This window comes from Pterocles gutturalis, unplaced genomic scaffold (assembly GCF_000699245.1).
Source record: "Pterocles gutturalis isolate BGI_N339 unplaced genomic scaffold, ASM69924v1 scaffold12286, whole genome shotgun sequence".
NCBI lineage: Eukaryota > Metazoa > Chordata > Aves > Pterocliformes > Pteroclidae > Pterocles > Pterocles gutturalis.
In genome coordinates, this window is record NW_010097956.1 from 39,118 (window position 1) to 54,284 (window position 15,167).

General features: G+C 39.7%; 1 protein-coding gene across 1 annotated transcript in view; it reads right to left on the bottom strand.

Moving 5' to 3' along the window:
- The window catches only part of OSBPL11 (oxysterol binding protein-like 11), a 25,523-nt gene extending 16,237 nt beyond the window's left edge, over positions 1-9,286 (bottom strand). Inside the window, exons 1-5 of the mRNA XM_010087238.1 lie at positions 9,225-9,286; positions 7,996-8,171; positions 7,152-7,231; positions 5,968-6,150; positions 1,625-1,826 (exon numbers count right to left, since the gene is read on the bottom strand). Of these exons, the coding sequence (XP_010085540.1) occupies positions 1,625-1,826; positions 5,968-6,150; positions 7,152-7,231; positions 7,996-8,171; positions 9,225-9,286 (703 nt within the window). The remainder of the gene's footprint in view (positions 1-1,624; positions 1,827-5,967; positions 6,151-7,151; positions 7,232-7,995; positions 8,172-9,224) is intronic.
- Positions 9,287-15,167: the final 5,881 nt, after the last annotated feature.

The window sequence follows — 15,167 nt, forward strand, 5'->3', positions numbered from 1 at the left end:
TGTGAGGACAGGCTGAGAGAGTTGGGGTTTTTCAGCCTGGAGAAGAGAAGGCTCCAGAGCAATCTTATAGCAGCCTTCCAGTACCTGAAGGGGGCTACAGGAAAGCTGGGGAGGAACTTTTTACAAGGGCACGAAGCGACAGAATGAGGGGTAATGGATTTAAACTGGGAGAGGGCAGATTTAGACTACATGTTAGAAAGAAATTCTTTACTGTGAGGGTGGTGAGGCACTGGAACAGGTTGCCCAGAGAAGCTGTGGATGTCCCATCCCTGGAGGTGTTCAAGGCCAGGCTGGATGAGGCTTTGAGCAACCTGGGCTAGTGGGAAGTGTCCCTGCCCATGGCAGGGGGGTTGGAACTCGATGATCTTCAAGGTCCCTCCCCCCCCAAACCAGTCTACGATTCTATGAAAAGTTAATTAATCCTATTCACATATTCTCTTTTAATGTCTGTGGTGATATAAGAACCACAAACTATTTTTATATAGTTCTAATACTTTTATATAACATTTTTTTATCTTAGAAGCTAAACTAATTACAGCTCTGAAATAACACGCACTGGCAAAGCAAGTACCACAAATATGATAGGAATATGGGAAAGATAAGGTAAGAGACAAACTATGACTGTACTTTGTTACATACTTACCATATCTACCATATCTGTTGTGTAAGAGAGGCATTTGAGAATCCTCAAAGGCTTTTTTGCAAGCAAAAAGCCACAAAGTAAACACATGAAAAAAAAAATCACAATAAGATGCAAAAGCACTCACAAACAGGAAAGAACACATTCAGTTCCATACACTGCACGTAAATTAGGTGGAACAACTCTGGTAAGCACCTACTTGCATAGCAGTGATCAATTGTGCAAGGTATTTGTCTGCTGTCTGTGGATGCATGTTATTCCACGCCCATTAGCAGTAGCATTTGTGGGGTTATTTTGTTTGTTGGGTGGGTTGGATGTTTAAGATTTTTTTTTTTTTTAACCTTTAACCAATTTGCATTTGCTTACAAGTCTGTTCTGGCCTCAGAATGGAATGCAACGCTTATCTTAGCCCATGTTAACTCGAAATAAGAATACTGATATATAAACAGTATCCATAATAAACTGTGCAAGTGTAGGGCTTTGTGTTTTAATGCTTAACTAGAAATCAAAACTACACACATGTAAATGCTTATAATAGGCATTTAGTGTGTAAAAAGTCAGAAAAGCATGACACTTGACAGAGCTGTACTGGACACCACATATCCTAGAATTTGCAATTCCATAAAATTCTCCCTCTACTATTACTGTTCCCGAGTGGTCAGCTGCATCCCAAAGGTAGCCTTCTTGTTGCAGTGCCTTATGTACTTTATTCTGTTGTGAGATGGTTCACAACAATTAGATGTTACATTTATGCAGCTGCTGCCACAGACTTCTTGACAGAATGATTTAAAAAAAACATACAATATGCATAGAGTTCTGCCCAACAGCATCAAGTCAGGCTCCGGAAAAACTCGCAAGAAACCAGGCAGCCAGCAGTTTTCTCTGCCCATGTGAAACTGGATTTAGTGGAACAAGCATTTTTGCAAGAAGCAAACGATGCGTATTTGTTATTGAGTTCTGCTCTTCGTGAGCACCTATACCCACCTGCTGGTAAGGATCCCTTTTGTTGAGAAGCATGTTGTAACTGGAGAATATGGAAACAGTCATTTAAGCAGTTCATAGTTGCCATGGAAGTTGCTTTGAGCATTAATAGGTCTTGATCCAAGGATGTAAGATGACCGGAGACAGGAAGGCATTCTATGCTCCTGATCAAGTCTCTCTGCTGGCCCTCAGCCTGAGACATCATCTGTCAAACAAGACAGTCATTTTTTATCAGGTGATGGAAGTGTGTTGTGTGATACGCGTTCAGCTGTGCACACAGCGGATCCCAAGTGATTTTATGATAATAAAACTACAAGGTAATAGACATATGTAAAGTTAACTGTATTTCTTTTTGATGCAGCTACTAAAGAGACTTTAAATGCAAGTTGGAATTCCCACAGCAATACATGATGCCTTATTAACAAGCAAAAGAATATCAAAGTGACTTCAAAAAAAAACCAAAGAGGAATTTGAACACGATACTTGCTGCAGTAAATATCAAACACTTTCCTGCCTGGTTGACAGGGACAGGGGAAAAAAACCACACACACACACTCTGTGTCAGGAATAATCGAGCTCTATGCTCTGCACAGCTTTGAAGAGCATCTCTGAGGCACTATCCACGGCTATCAAGATCTTTTCACTCCCTAGAAGAAGAGATCCGTCACTTTAAAGGGAAAGACTTGTATCACTCAGTTTCGCTCAAACCATACAGGATTCTCATCTATTGTCAGCACTGCCACCACACTTAGGATCCCTGTCTCACCATTGACTTTGTGAAGGGTGGGGGAAAAAAAGGCAGCAAGATTTTTCACCTTCGTGTGTTCAAATTACAACCCTCCTGTCGCCATTGTTCCCCTTACCCTCCCCCAAGCTCCCTTCCTCCTTCCCACAGAGCTACACACCCCTACATGACAGCACCTGCAACAGCACATTTGCCCGCAAGAGGTAGAGTGGCAAAGCACACCAGCCATCAGGTGGCACCCTGTGGTCTTCCAAAAACCTACGTGCTTTCCTCTTTGTACTCACAGAAGCAAAATAGTGTCTGATTTTGAATCACAGGGATGACAGCCAACTTCTATACATGGCAGTCCCTTTTCTGGGGAGGTACAAACAACATTAATGTAACTGGACAGCACTACTCAGCAATCACTTTGTGTTCTGGTAGTTAAGTTAAATGTAAAGACAGATTCATTTAGCAGAGCAGAACAACTATTTATTTCAAGAATCTGTGATGCATTCATGCATTTAACTGCTATGGCACTATTTAGTTTTTTCATTCACCAATCCTAGCAGTATCTTACTGATTATTTTTTTCTCACTACCTTTGCCTGCAATCCCTTCCAGGAACTGCTTTTAAGGTTTTACGCAATAAATACTTAAGCAACATGTATTCATCCAAGTGCATGGTATGCAGTATTTGGAACATTTTAGGGCTCGGTTACATAGCATGCTATGTGTGAATTTACAGAGCATTGGCTCTTTGGAGGTAGAGTTAAACATGCCCAGTCAGCCTTAGTGTGTCCCAAGAGTGACAGGGCAGAAAGCTACTAACACACTTCGTTAACCTGCCTTGCCTCTGCAAGCACACCAGCTGCTATCAGAACATGTGTCTTATTTTCTTCCAAGAGTCAACATGATATAAGTCTTTGTGTGCAAGTTTTTTCCCAATATTTTGAAAACCTCTGCTGGATTACAAAACTAAACAAAAAGACACAGATAACTAGCTGACAAATCACCACAATCCTTCTGGTGATCTACATTCTCAGTCATTTACCATGTGGTAGCACCCAAGCACCTGGTTCCAGCATCAGGCCAGACAACAGGACGAGCCATGCTATACTCAGCACTGAAGTTCAAATAGGCACATCCTCCCTTTCAAGGAACATACTTTGAACAGTCCTATGTTGTTCCTGTTTATGTACTCAGATTTGTATTGAAAAGAAAAAAAAAAAAAAACAGACACAACCAAAAAAACCACACACTAGTGCTGGGGAAGAAAAAGCACCAAAAAGCACCATGATTAAAAACTCAAAATTTATCAGAAATACACAGGCTCTAATTTTCATGTTGCAAACACACACACACACCTGCATTTAGTGCAATTCAGCATAAAGATCCTCTTAGATCTGCTGTTTTGCAAGATATCCAAGTCAGCGTGACATGTATTTGGCCAAGAACAAGTGGAAGTAGAAGGGAAAGGGACTGAGAGAATAACCAAGCACCGTGCAATTCACAGAAAAACTAGAAAAGATCATCATGCAGCAGATCCTTTGAAAGAAAAGCTGTTCTTCCCACAGTTTCTCAGAGTGAATTTGCAGGTATTCAATTTGTATTATGCTCAAGTGTAACAGGCATGCACCTGCCCTTTGTTATTTTAAGTATTTTAATCATATCTAAAAAAAACTTGTAGGTATTGTATCCAAGAAACATTTTAGCTTCAAAAAGGTAAGCAAACTTTGACATTAAGAAAAGCTACCATTACTGAGGATTCTTTGTCTGTACCAGTAAAAAGATTTTAAGTTGATGAACAATCATGCTGTGTCACCAAACTCTGTAACAATCGAAAGAGAGCATGAATAGTTTTCTGCAATCTTTCCAATGCTAAGAAAAATCATTCTGTTTTACTTCCACCCAGTGAGAATCCCAATTAGAGGATGCAAGCCACCATTTCAGTGCCCCAGTTCACACATTCTCCTCTTTCCTCCCTGGAATTCTCAATGCCATATTGCTATTTGAAAAGTCAAAAGTTAAAAGCAATTTTTGAAGCACTGCCCCACTTAAACAGGACAGCTTCTCAAACACCAACATACAACAACGGATAAACATGAAAGCTAAACCACTAAGAGCTATAAGTACGAATTCGGAAACTATTAATGTCATTCTGTATTGTTCCTGAGGTTCTCTTCTCATTGAACAGGTAGGAAAATGCAAATACTGTTTAAGTCTACCATATGTTGCAATTGCAGCACCACAACAGAAGTTCATTGCAAGAGGTAACTTGATGAATCAAACTGAAAAACAACTACCTTTATAGCTTCAGTTTTAAAATTAATTTGCTACAAAAACTTCTCTTTCAGAGAATAAAGCAGATGAATGAGCTCACAAAAACCAGAAGCCACAGGATGCCAGTTGAAGCTTTCCTGGGTACCTGACAAGACTTCACATGTTTTGGCATTAGCACTATAGGAGACTTTACGGCTATCAGAGGATATAAACAGGGTGGCAGCAGTTACCCTTTAGCAATACACCTGCAAGAACAGTCCGCTGTGGACATTCACAGATTCTAAGGTCAAAAGAGACAGTCACCTTGTCTAGCTTACGGAATAATTATGTCACGGGACCTGATTTAAATCAAGAAACAATGCCAGTGGCAGCATACCATACTAATGAAAGTATTTTCAATACTAATTAACAGCTTCCCACTGATTAATTTACCACAACACTCAGCCACATATTTTAAGGTTAATGACACAATACCAGCCACTCTTCTGTTCCAGTTTAAGTTCAATTTCTAATTATTCACGCCTCCTAGATCCTTATTTGCTAAATTAAAAACCCCTCCATTATAAACTTTTTAACAAGAAATAAATCACGCTACACTAATTACACCAACATTAAAATACTCATTAATATCAATACAACATGTAAGTAACACAGGTTTGCCATTCAGCAATTAATTTTTACTATTAATTTTAGATTTGCATGATTTACCCTCTAAATCACAAGTCAAATCAACCAGTAGTCTGTCTATTCTACCAGTCAAGAAGGAAAGCTAATTATTTCTGTTTTTTTCCAAAATACACTACACCTGAATGCATAGTGAAAAAAGCATACTTCTGAATTGCTCACTTTATTTTGCTTTCTTTTCAATCACACCCATCCCTAGACAATTTGTCCACATGAATTAGCACATTAGAAAGTGGTATTTAATTTCTTAAACATCAGTCATGACCGATTTCTCCTTAGTCACAGGAAATATAAGTACAGTTTGCCAATTCTTCTATAGGAAGAAAACAGGGTATGATAGTCTCATCGTATGTAATGTTATACCTCCTTAAGGATGTTCCCTTGTCACCTGTAGTGCTAGGACTTTCAAGGATGAGACCATGCAAAATTCTATCTTAAGCATCAGGATATTATTGTGGAATACAAAAGCCACCAAATGTCCATCACATACTTCTACAATCAGCCAAGGCAACTTATTTATCCTCACAGAGCTATGCAATAATAGCTTAGGACATGCAATTCACAATATAACCAACCAAAAACAACAGGTTTCTTCACAATCCTAAAAAATAATAGGACAGTGCTTTCAAAAGATAATTAATTTAAGGCATACAAACCTCTCTAACATCTACAAGGTGATCTGGTTGCATAACAGGAACTCTTCTTCCAGCTGGCAATCTGTGATGTCCAACACTGAAAAAGGAAACTGCATTTTGACTGGGTCTTCTTTGCACACCAGGAGAGTTGGCACTTCCTTGAGATGCAAGGGAGAAGCTGCGAGATTTCAGAGGAGGGTTGTTCTAGTGAATAAATAAGCAAATTGAGAAACATTTACAATTAATTCCTAATAACTAGCAAATATTCTAATTTGAAAGATACAGCAGAACAGTTTATCCTTTAATTTTTTATAAAGCAAGGACAGATGACAAAGTCCTAATAACATATTAGTCACAAGTGCTAAATAAATATTTTGCACTATCTGCTGACAGTTGCCTTGTTTTATAGTCTCAATAGGAACAATCTGTGAAATAAGATGGATCAATATGTATCACTTCTCTGACTTGAAAACTAGTCTTTGATCTGCAACAATACTAGAAACTGACTCCTAACAGATCATGCAAGGATAAAGCTCACATTTAAGAGAATGGACTTTAATTTAGAACTATTCAGTGAACTTCTCTCTTACAACAAAGCCATCTACAAGAAGTTGATCTTATTTTAAAAGCAAGATTTTATTCAGGTATCAGAATAGGTTTTACAGTAATCAGGAGGTTCTATAAAATACACTATATTCACAATTGCCAGATGGTTAGCAAATGGAAGCAACAACCCTCACAGAGCACTGAGGACTTGCTTCTCAAACACAGGAATTCATCCTAAATGTATTTCTAAAAAAGTAGAGGTTAAAAAAAAGGGGGAAGAAAAAGCTCTCAAAATAGAAAGGCTTCAGTAACCCTGAAGACCTGTTTCCTTACCTACTAAAAAATGCAAAACTACTGAAAAATACTGGGCTAATACTTTGATCTCTCAGCTCTGCCTTCTGTTCAAACACCAGCTCAACAGTACCTGCTCACGGAGGATGATTCAGTTATTCAGAAGCAAACTGAATGTTCCATTCCTAAAGCATATTTTTATTACAAGCCAGCTATTACTCAGAAAAATGTTTCTTGACGTAAGTTTCAAGCCCAACTACACACCCTTTTTTAGTATTTGTCTTGGGTAACAGGATAGTTGTATTTGCAGCTACTGCTACTACCAGACTAAATTATTTTTGCCCACCAAAATATCCGTCATACGATACCTTTCCAATAGCTTCTGTGTGATGCTGCGTGCATATCTGTAGCCTGCTAACCCAGTGTTGCCGTTCTTTAGCATCAGTAGCTAATAAAAGCAAACCAAAAGGATTACGTAAATGAAGACATTTTGAAGTACGGGCAAATGATTGCTTAATCCTTTAAAAAAGAGACAGAAGACTTTAACAGTACAAAGTATTTTTTACCTCAAACTTGCTCAGAAGACCGGTAATTAGCTACAATATTAAATAAAGTTCAACATAAATGGCAGGTACCTCTTTTAAAAAATATTTTGTAACACAGAAATAACTTCAACAAACAATAACTCCCCTTACACACATTTTAATCTAACCTGACACGTTTTCCTGAAATAGAATATGACAGCAAGCCTTCAAGGGAAGAAATACTAGAAGGTATTAACACAGATTTCTGTAGCCTACAAAATCAGAGAATGGGCTCCTATAACCACAACAAAAAGGCAAACATATTGAATGTTAGGAATAATTTAGTTCTGTGCAAGCATCAACACAGTACTGTTACCTACAACGATACAGAAAACTCTGAATCAGTACAGTTTAAGGACACTATACATGAAGGTTAAACCCCATTCTACACATCTATGTCCAGGGTATTGTGAAAGTCAAACTCAAAGAGTACAGAACCATCCATAAAAAAGGACAGTTCCTAACTGAAGAGCAGGACAAAAGTTTCACATATAATTCTCCCTGCAGCAGTCTGCCAAGCAGGTTATCTTGCTTTGGCCACACAGCCAAGCCCAGCAGAGCAGTCACAGGTGAGGGCCAGGAGTGTCCTCTAGTGGGAGAATCCCCTGCCCAAGAATCCAGGTCCTACCTCTCAGTTTATACTGCTCCCCACTGGCAGCATTGACTGTAAAGGTGTGAGAGTCCTCGTCACTGGGGGAAATTACAGCTCCAGCTAGCTGCAGGGTACCCCTGGGCTTTAGGTGTCTCGATTGCTCATTCACAAAGTACTCCAGCAGGCCAGCTTCATTGTTTAAAACAAAAAATCTGCAACGATAACAAAGCAAACACAATAAATAAAACCAGCTCATCCTTTTTTTTTTTTTTTGCAGGGGGCGAGGGGGGCTGGAGGTACTGGGAGAAGTCAAGGCTTTCATTACAAGTTGGCACAGATCGGGTCAGGACTTAAAGACTTGAGTCAACAACCCCAAACATATGAGTTACGTTCCCAACAAGACTGCACAAAAATTAAATTCCTAACAATTTCTCTTCAGAGACCAGGGATTGCACAACAGAACGCCGCACCCATGGAAGAGCGCTATTGCAAGATTTTGGGAATCAAAAGAATACCCTGAACCTCTGTGGCATAATACATCCTTAAACCACAAAAATTAAGGGTAAAACAGCCCCAGATACAAAACAGCTGAGATACAAAAATGTGAAACTGAAGCAACGCCAGATTAGAAAAAAATTAAAGTGGAGGTTATGCTTCAACTATTCTATTGAGCCTACCAGTGAGTGTATTGACACAAGTTACTGCATGCCAGTGGTAGCACAGGAATTTGGCCAGTGTGGCACACTGAGGACTTGCCTCTCCAATATTAATTTAGTTGCACTGTGCTGCTCTAGGAACAGCATCAAGCAGGAAGCCTAACCAGAGAGTTTTACCTGTCAAAGAAAAGCAAGTTATTCCAGGGGAGACAAACATCCTGGGGAACTAAAGGGAAAAGCTTGATTTTGAATTTTCAGTAAATAAGGTGGTTTTTTGGTTTTTTTTTTAATGATGGCATGATTTGGTATAAAGCTGAAGACTCAGAAGAAGAAACAAAGACAATATTTGTAATGGAATATGAAAAAAATTAATGTTGTACATGCTTTTTACACATACGCATAGTTATAAGCCACCAAATGAGTTAACTACTTCATACTTCCTATGCATTTTTTTCTTATTCATACCTTACTACAAATATTATTCACCTACACATTAGCTTAATCTATACTCAGAAAAGCACAAGACTCCTCTAGTATTAAAAAAAATCAGAAACATTCATTTATATGCTGCAAAGACCGACATTACTAAAAACACCATAAAAGACTTACCGATATTGCCAACCAGTGACAAGATTGGTATATTTCATTAAGTAGCCATAAATATTTTCCATGTGATCACTATTAAAAAACAAGAGAGAAAAGCAATTAGACAATACCAAACAAATTTTAGATCTTCCCAGCTTTTCATCATCATTATCTATTCTCAGAAATTGAAATTTTCATCTTCATTTTTAGAATGGCACTACCATTTTAATAAAACTACTAACACTTAGCAGGTTTTCCAGCCTTGTTTCTAAAAACAATTTCCTAAGACAGTTTAACCAGACTTACTAAATTCAAAATAATTTCAGGGCATAATTAGTTTCACCAATACTCGAGTTTTATTCAGCAGGCACTTCTGGACACATTGGTAGTAATTTCAGGTAATTAAATACTTAGTATCCATGTTTTTTCTGTTTCCTACTCTGTCTTTCAAGCAAGCTTTGCATTTTTGGACTCCTGAACAAAATTAACTTTCACTAGCTTATTAACAGAAACTTGAACATGGTGATGAACTAAAACCAGTCCCTACATACTCCTACACCAATGTGGTTATTTTTCATTATGTCCAGAACCCTTCTTGACTACAGAAACAATCACACTCTTGAACAGATGTTCTACAGAACACAACATGCATGTGCAGGTCCCATCAAGATATTCTGAAACATACAACAAGAACCGAATCATCTCCTCCTCTGGCCCGGCAGGAAGGTCAGGTAGTTTCTCTTTTGAAGCCTCAGTTTGCAACATCCACCAAAAATGAGAACTCATCGAGAGCATTCGGCACAGAGGCTTAATATCACTACTAGCAAAATACATTGACACTTCTGAAAATCAATTGTCCTAAAAAAGGCTTACAAGTCTTATGGTTACAAAGTAATCATCTTAAAACCACAGTTTAAAGACCTATTTTATACTGTATATTCCCATAATTCTAGAAATGCCACCTCAAAGCCCTCGCCTCTTACAGTAGAGTACACTGTATGCTGAAGACCACACTCTTGATTGACAGTTCAGGACCAGCGTGAGAAAAATGCCTATCATTCCAACGAGGAATTGAAACAGTGACCCAAAACTCAGACACTGACTCGGTGCTTTTTATAAGAAGCTTATATTTAAGCCATCTTATTTTGATTTTAAATTAAAATTTCTCTAGCTCATAGTATGTTGAAGATGAAAAGTATTCAGAGCCCATGGGAGCAGCAGCCTGTCTTGGTCGTTAAGAGGTGGAAGTACCCCCATAACAGCAAAAGTGGAAAGAGGAGGAAAAACAGGACTACTAGAGCCAAGGGATCACCTTCATTAGTGGATTTTGGTTGCAAACACAGTCAGACCAAGTATTGGGGTAAATTTCAAATAATAGCTGAAGCTGCTGCCTACACTTCATTTATAAACAGTGTCAATATCATTAGACACCTGACAATTCAATACATGAAATATAAATAAGTTTCATCCTAAAGGAAGCTATTTAGGATGCCACTAATGAAGACAACCTCAGAGTAAATCACTGCCGTATGAATCAATGCCATATCACCACCATCCAGTAACAGTATTCAAAGAAGAGATGCAAGGACGTACATTTAAGAAAAAACAAGCTGGTGATTTTTAATGTTACATTTAAAAACACAAGTAGGTGTTCTAGCTATTACTGCAGCAATCAGTACTGCAGCAATATCCTGCAATGGAGAGCACCCAACAGGACTATCTAGGAATTTAATTTCTAATAGCTCATTCAGTGGTACTACAGATAAAAATAAAACCAAAGAGAACAAAGGGTATTCAGGCTACCATATATTTTAAATGTACAAAATGCTAAAGTAGACATAACCAAACTCATCCTCTGCAGACGCCTCTCATTTGTTATTATTGGCATACAAGGGAAGTACAGTTTAGACTCGCTCGCTGTCTTAATTTAGCTGAAAATTATGAGACTGCATAGTAATAAAATGTATGAGCTTGGTTTTTAATCATCTGAAAATTGTCCCTACTCACAGCTAATTGTTTTTCAGTTTTAGTGAATGTAAGCCCTTTTTTTCACCCTTGCTTTTCAGACAGACATCGTACAGAGCTCTGCACACTCAGCCTACAGCTGCTGTACTCTCCCATTAACTCATGTGCCTAAATCACAGGTATGTTTAACAGAACCCAAGAAAAAACAGAAAAGTATCTTCAGACCAAGAAGCCCGTTCATCTGACAGTGGTAAATTAAACAGTCTTTGATGAAAACCATTTGACAACTTTTTGAGTGTGACAGATGAGATAGCTGGTTTTGTCCGTCTTTAGAAAAAGGAAGAAGTCACCATAGAAATGAACATAGCCCTTTCGATGATGTACTTCCACATCAAATGAATACTTTTTTGCCTTCATCCACATCTTCTTCTACACTTGGATTTTCCCTTTAACTGGACCCAAACTTCTCCAAATGCCTCCTCTTCAACAATTCCTGTCTCTAGCTCAGAAGTCCCAAAAGTTGATGGTTTAACTTAAAAACTTTGAAAACAGCCCCCCAGAGAAGCCTGAGAAAGCAACTGAGGACAAGCAAGGCAGTCAGCACCTCCAGCACTGTGGACACGGCCAGGCTGGAAGGAGCATGTTGCAGCAAATGAACGCGAGCGCAAGAGCACGATGTTAAACACATTGACCAGTGGTGTTTCAGAATCCCTAACTTGGCATGCAAGGGGTCCCCAAACCTTGTATCTCACACAAAACAGCTCTACCTCAATATACGAGGAAAAGTTCAGAACTACGTTTAGCAGGGATCTCCCATTCACAAGCAAAAAGAACTCATTCGCCTGCAGAAGATGATAGAAAAGTACTAAGCACCGATGGCCAAACCTCAGTGTAGAGGAGCCCAACAACCAGCGGCAGTGGCCGGTACAGATCCTATGGTACACGACAGCCAGCTGCCAGGGGGATTCCTTACAGACCAACCTCTGCAGCAGGGGAGGACTATAACACGCCAGCTGCCTGGGATGAAACTGAGCTGTGGCTTGCTTCTCGGAGACTGGAGACTGTTACAAGAGCCAAAGTCCAAAGTGATGGAGCACAAACAGAGGTCCTTGCTAAACGAGCCGCCTCTTGGACAGTATTGATTAAATTATTCTCCTTGTTAACTGTGTTTATGCATCTGCAATAGAACTGCACAAACCCAAAAGACTGTATTTAGTTTTCACCCTGCCAAAGGCTTGGCAAACTTTTAGCAGCCATGCAAGTAACAGATTAGCCAGCCCAAAGGGTATGAAAAAGTTGGCTGACACTTAAAGCATTTCCCTTGACAGTGTAAGGGCCTAGAGGCAAACAAATAAGCAAATAAAAGAGGAAAAGGATGAAACTTACAGGCACTAATCATACTCTGCCAGCACAAATTCCCACACCACGTGGGGCCAGGGAATTTTCAACATTTGAACTAAGACTTATTTAAAAATTAATATACACTTTCATACACTAAAAAAAGAGATTTAAATCCACTCTTGAAATCACAATTCACAAAAGTTACATCCTATAACTGTACAGAAACCCATTACAGAACAACAGTTAACCTCCTAATCTTCTCCTCCTATGAATACAGAAAAACAGTCTCAGTACTATTTACGAACAACAAGTCCATGGAATTATAACAATAGCATTTCAATGATTTTAAGATTAGTGCCTCCAAAGCAACAGTTAAACTAAAATACTTGTTGCTAAAGCAGTGTTGTAAGGCAGTTAGCATTGTAAAAAAACCACAAAACCCCAGTACTATTTCTCTAATATGGAATTAACTGCAAAGCTCTCCAGAGCACTACAGAAAGCTTTTCAGATGGTAGACTTCAAGGACAAGAGGTTGAGGTTGTCACTGGCTCTGCTCACAGACAACCACAGTGTGTAAAATATTAGTAAGATCTTCCTTAAAGCCGTTACCATTGTTTCTAATGAAACAACACTAAAATCTATTTCAAAGTGACCTGTGCACTTCAGAAGCCTCCACAGTTCCCCACAGTGGGGTTTTTGACTTCTAAAAAATACATTTCAGAAGTGAATTTGACACAAAACACTGAGCAACTTATCTCAACACTGACAGTGAGGCTTGGCTGTACTGGGATCCTTCCCAACTTTAAGAATACCTTTGCAATCACACTGCTGCCTACGTGCATGTACACGTAGGTACGTGTATCTTTTCACAGCCAAGATGATGTTGGTTCTATTCAAAATGCTCACAGCAGCCTCAGATTGTCAAAGGAACAGTAACAGCTCATCAACAATGAGTCAACAACCCCTGAAGTCCATATTTCTGTAGAAATTCACACCTCCTTCTATCAAAGAAGGACAAAAAAAAGTTTAAGTGTTGCAACAGACTTGTCACAACCTTAAAGATGTAAAAAAATAAAAATTCATTTTAACTTTTGGTGGACCGCTTTAAGTGAGGACACTGTGCAAGCCACAGTCCAGGAAAAGAATATGCAGGAACTCATGGCACAACATCTGAATTCCAGCCCAGCACATTTACCATCCCTCAAAATCTGGGTTGTTTTTTTTTTTCCAAAGGCTGAACACCACTGAACTTGGCTGCCCCTTTATCACATTTTTTTAGTTTATAAATATAGTGATCTGGACTGAAACTGTCCCTGTAAGCAAAGGACTGAAATTTATGAAAAATTACAAATCAGTCCATATTCTTGCCACAAAACCATCCCTCCCCAGCTTCAAAGATGCTTACCGCAAGCCAGATTTCTACATATCTAAGTGGTACTAAGATACAATAAGAATAAAACACTCACAAAGGATTACTGTTATTTATCCTTTTCTAGTTTTATTTTTCCTTTTCTAGTACACCTCTTAATTTGCAGCAGCTGTCAGTGCCTTGCAGGCTGGTCTTCTGTCCTGGGGGAGGAATAAGACAGTGGAAGTCAGGCCAAATTCCCCCTCTATCCTGTTTACGTGCAGCACCCCAGTCTTGAACGCAGATGCTGAGGGAACAGCAGTCCCAGAATGACGTCTTTCAGGAGCTCCAGCCAAGACACCCAGGTTCACACCTGACAAGTGCTGTGCCAACATTTTCTCCAAGAAAACACACCGATGCAGAAGGTCTCCCCACCCTTTTTTCATACCCCTCGCGGTGCAGCTCTCCCTGAAAGCCCCACATAAACTAACCACCACTAGCAGTGGCACCAAATCACACCCATCTGGAAAGCAACTACAGGAAACTTCCAAGACTGCCCTTCTGATGATTTTATCTTTGCTGGGACCCAGACAGCACTGCGTGGGATACTTTGAGCAGCCAGGTCTCTGAAGCCCCAACAGCTGTTTGAAGAGCAAACACAGCGGCCAAAGGGTTCCCCACAGACTTGCATAAGGCCTGGCTTCAAGCAGTAGCTGAGTACGTGTGGATCTGCTTCCAGCAGGAAGGATGATGAGGAGCCTGGAGCCCACGCAGGTGCTGGGGAGGGTTTCAGAAGGGGGATCCAGCCTCCACAGCTGCCATCACCGCCGTTATGACAGTGCCTTCGGGCCCTGGCCAAGGGAAGAGGCTCCTTTCTACAAGCTCACAGCAAGATGCAAAACCTGGTGAAAGAGACTGGCTTCAAATTGAAAGCTAGCAAAGCATAGAGAAAAGGAAAAAAAGAAATTTGGATCATAACAGTGCAAAACAATGAGTGGTTTTGACTACATAGTTTACAAAAAGCAGTAACCATTTTCACTGAACTTGTTCATCTCTATCTGCCTACAGGCTCACTGCCTGTAACAGCTTGCTTTTTCCTCACTGACCACCACAAAGTGCTTCTCTGCAACACACCGATTCCCCTGCAACACACTGATTCCCCTTTTTGGTACATGGAGGGGAAGGGCGAGGGAGAAGAGAAAGGGAAAAAAAAACCTATGTCAGCAACGGAAACTTTCAGCATATCTTCTGCAACCATGAGGATCACTTGCTCCCAAGCAACCACCACCACGTTAAGAGCACTCCAGTCTCAC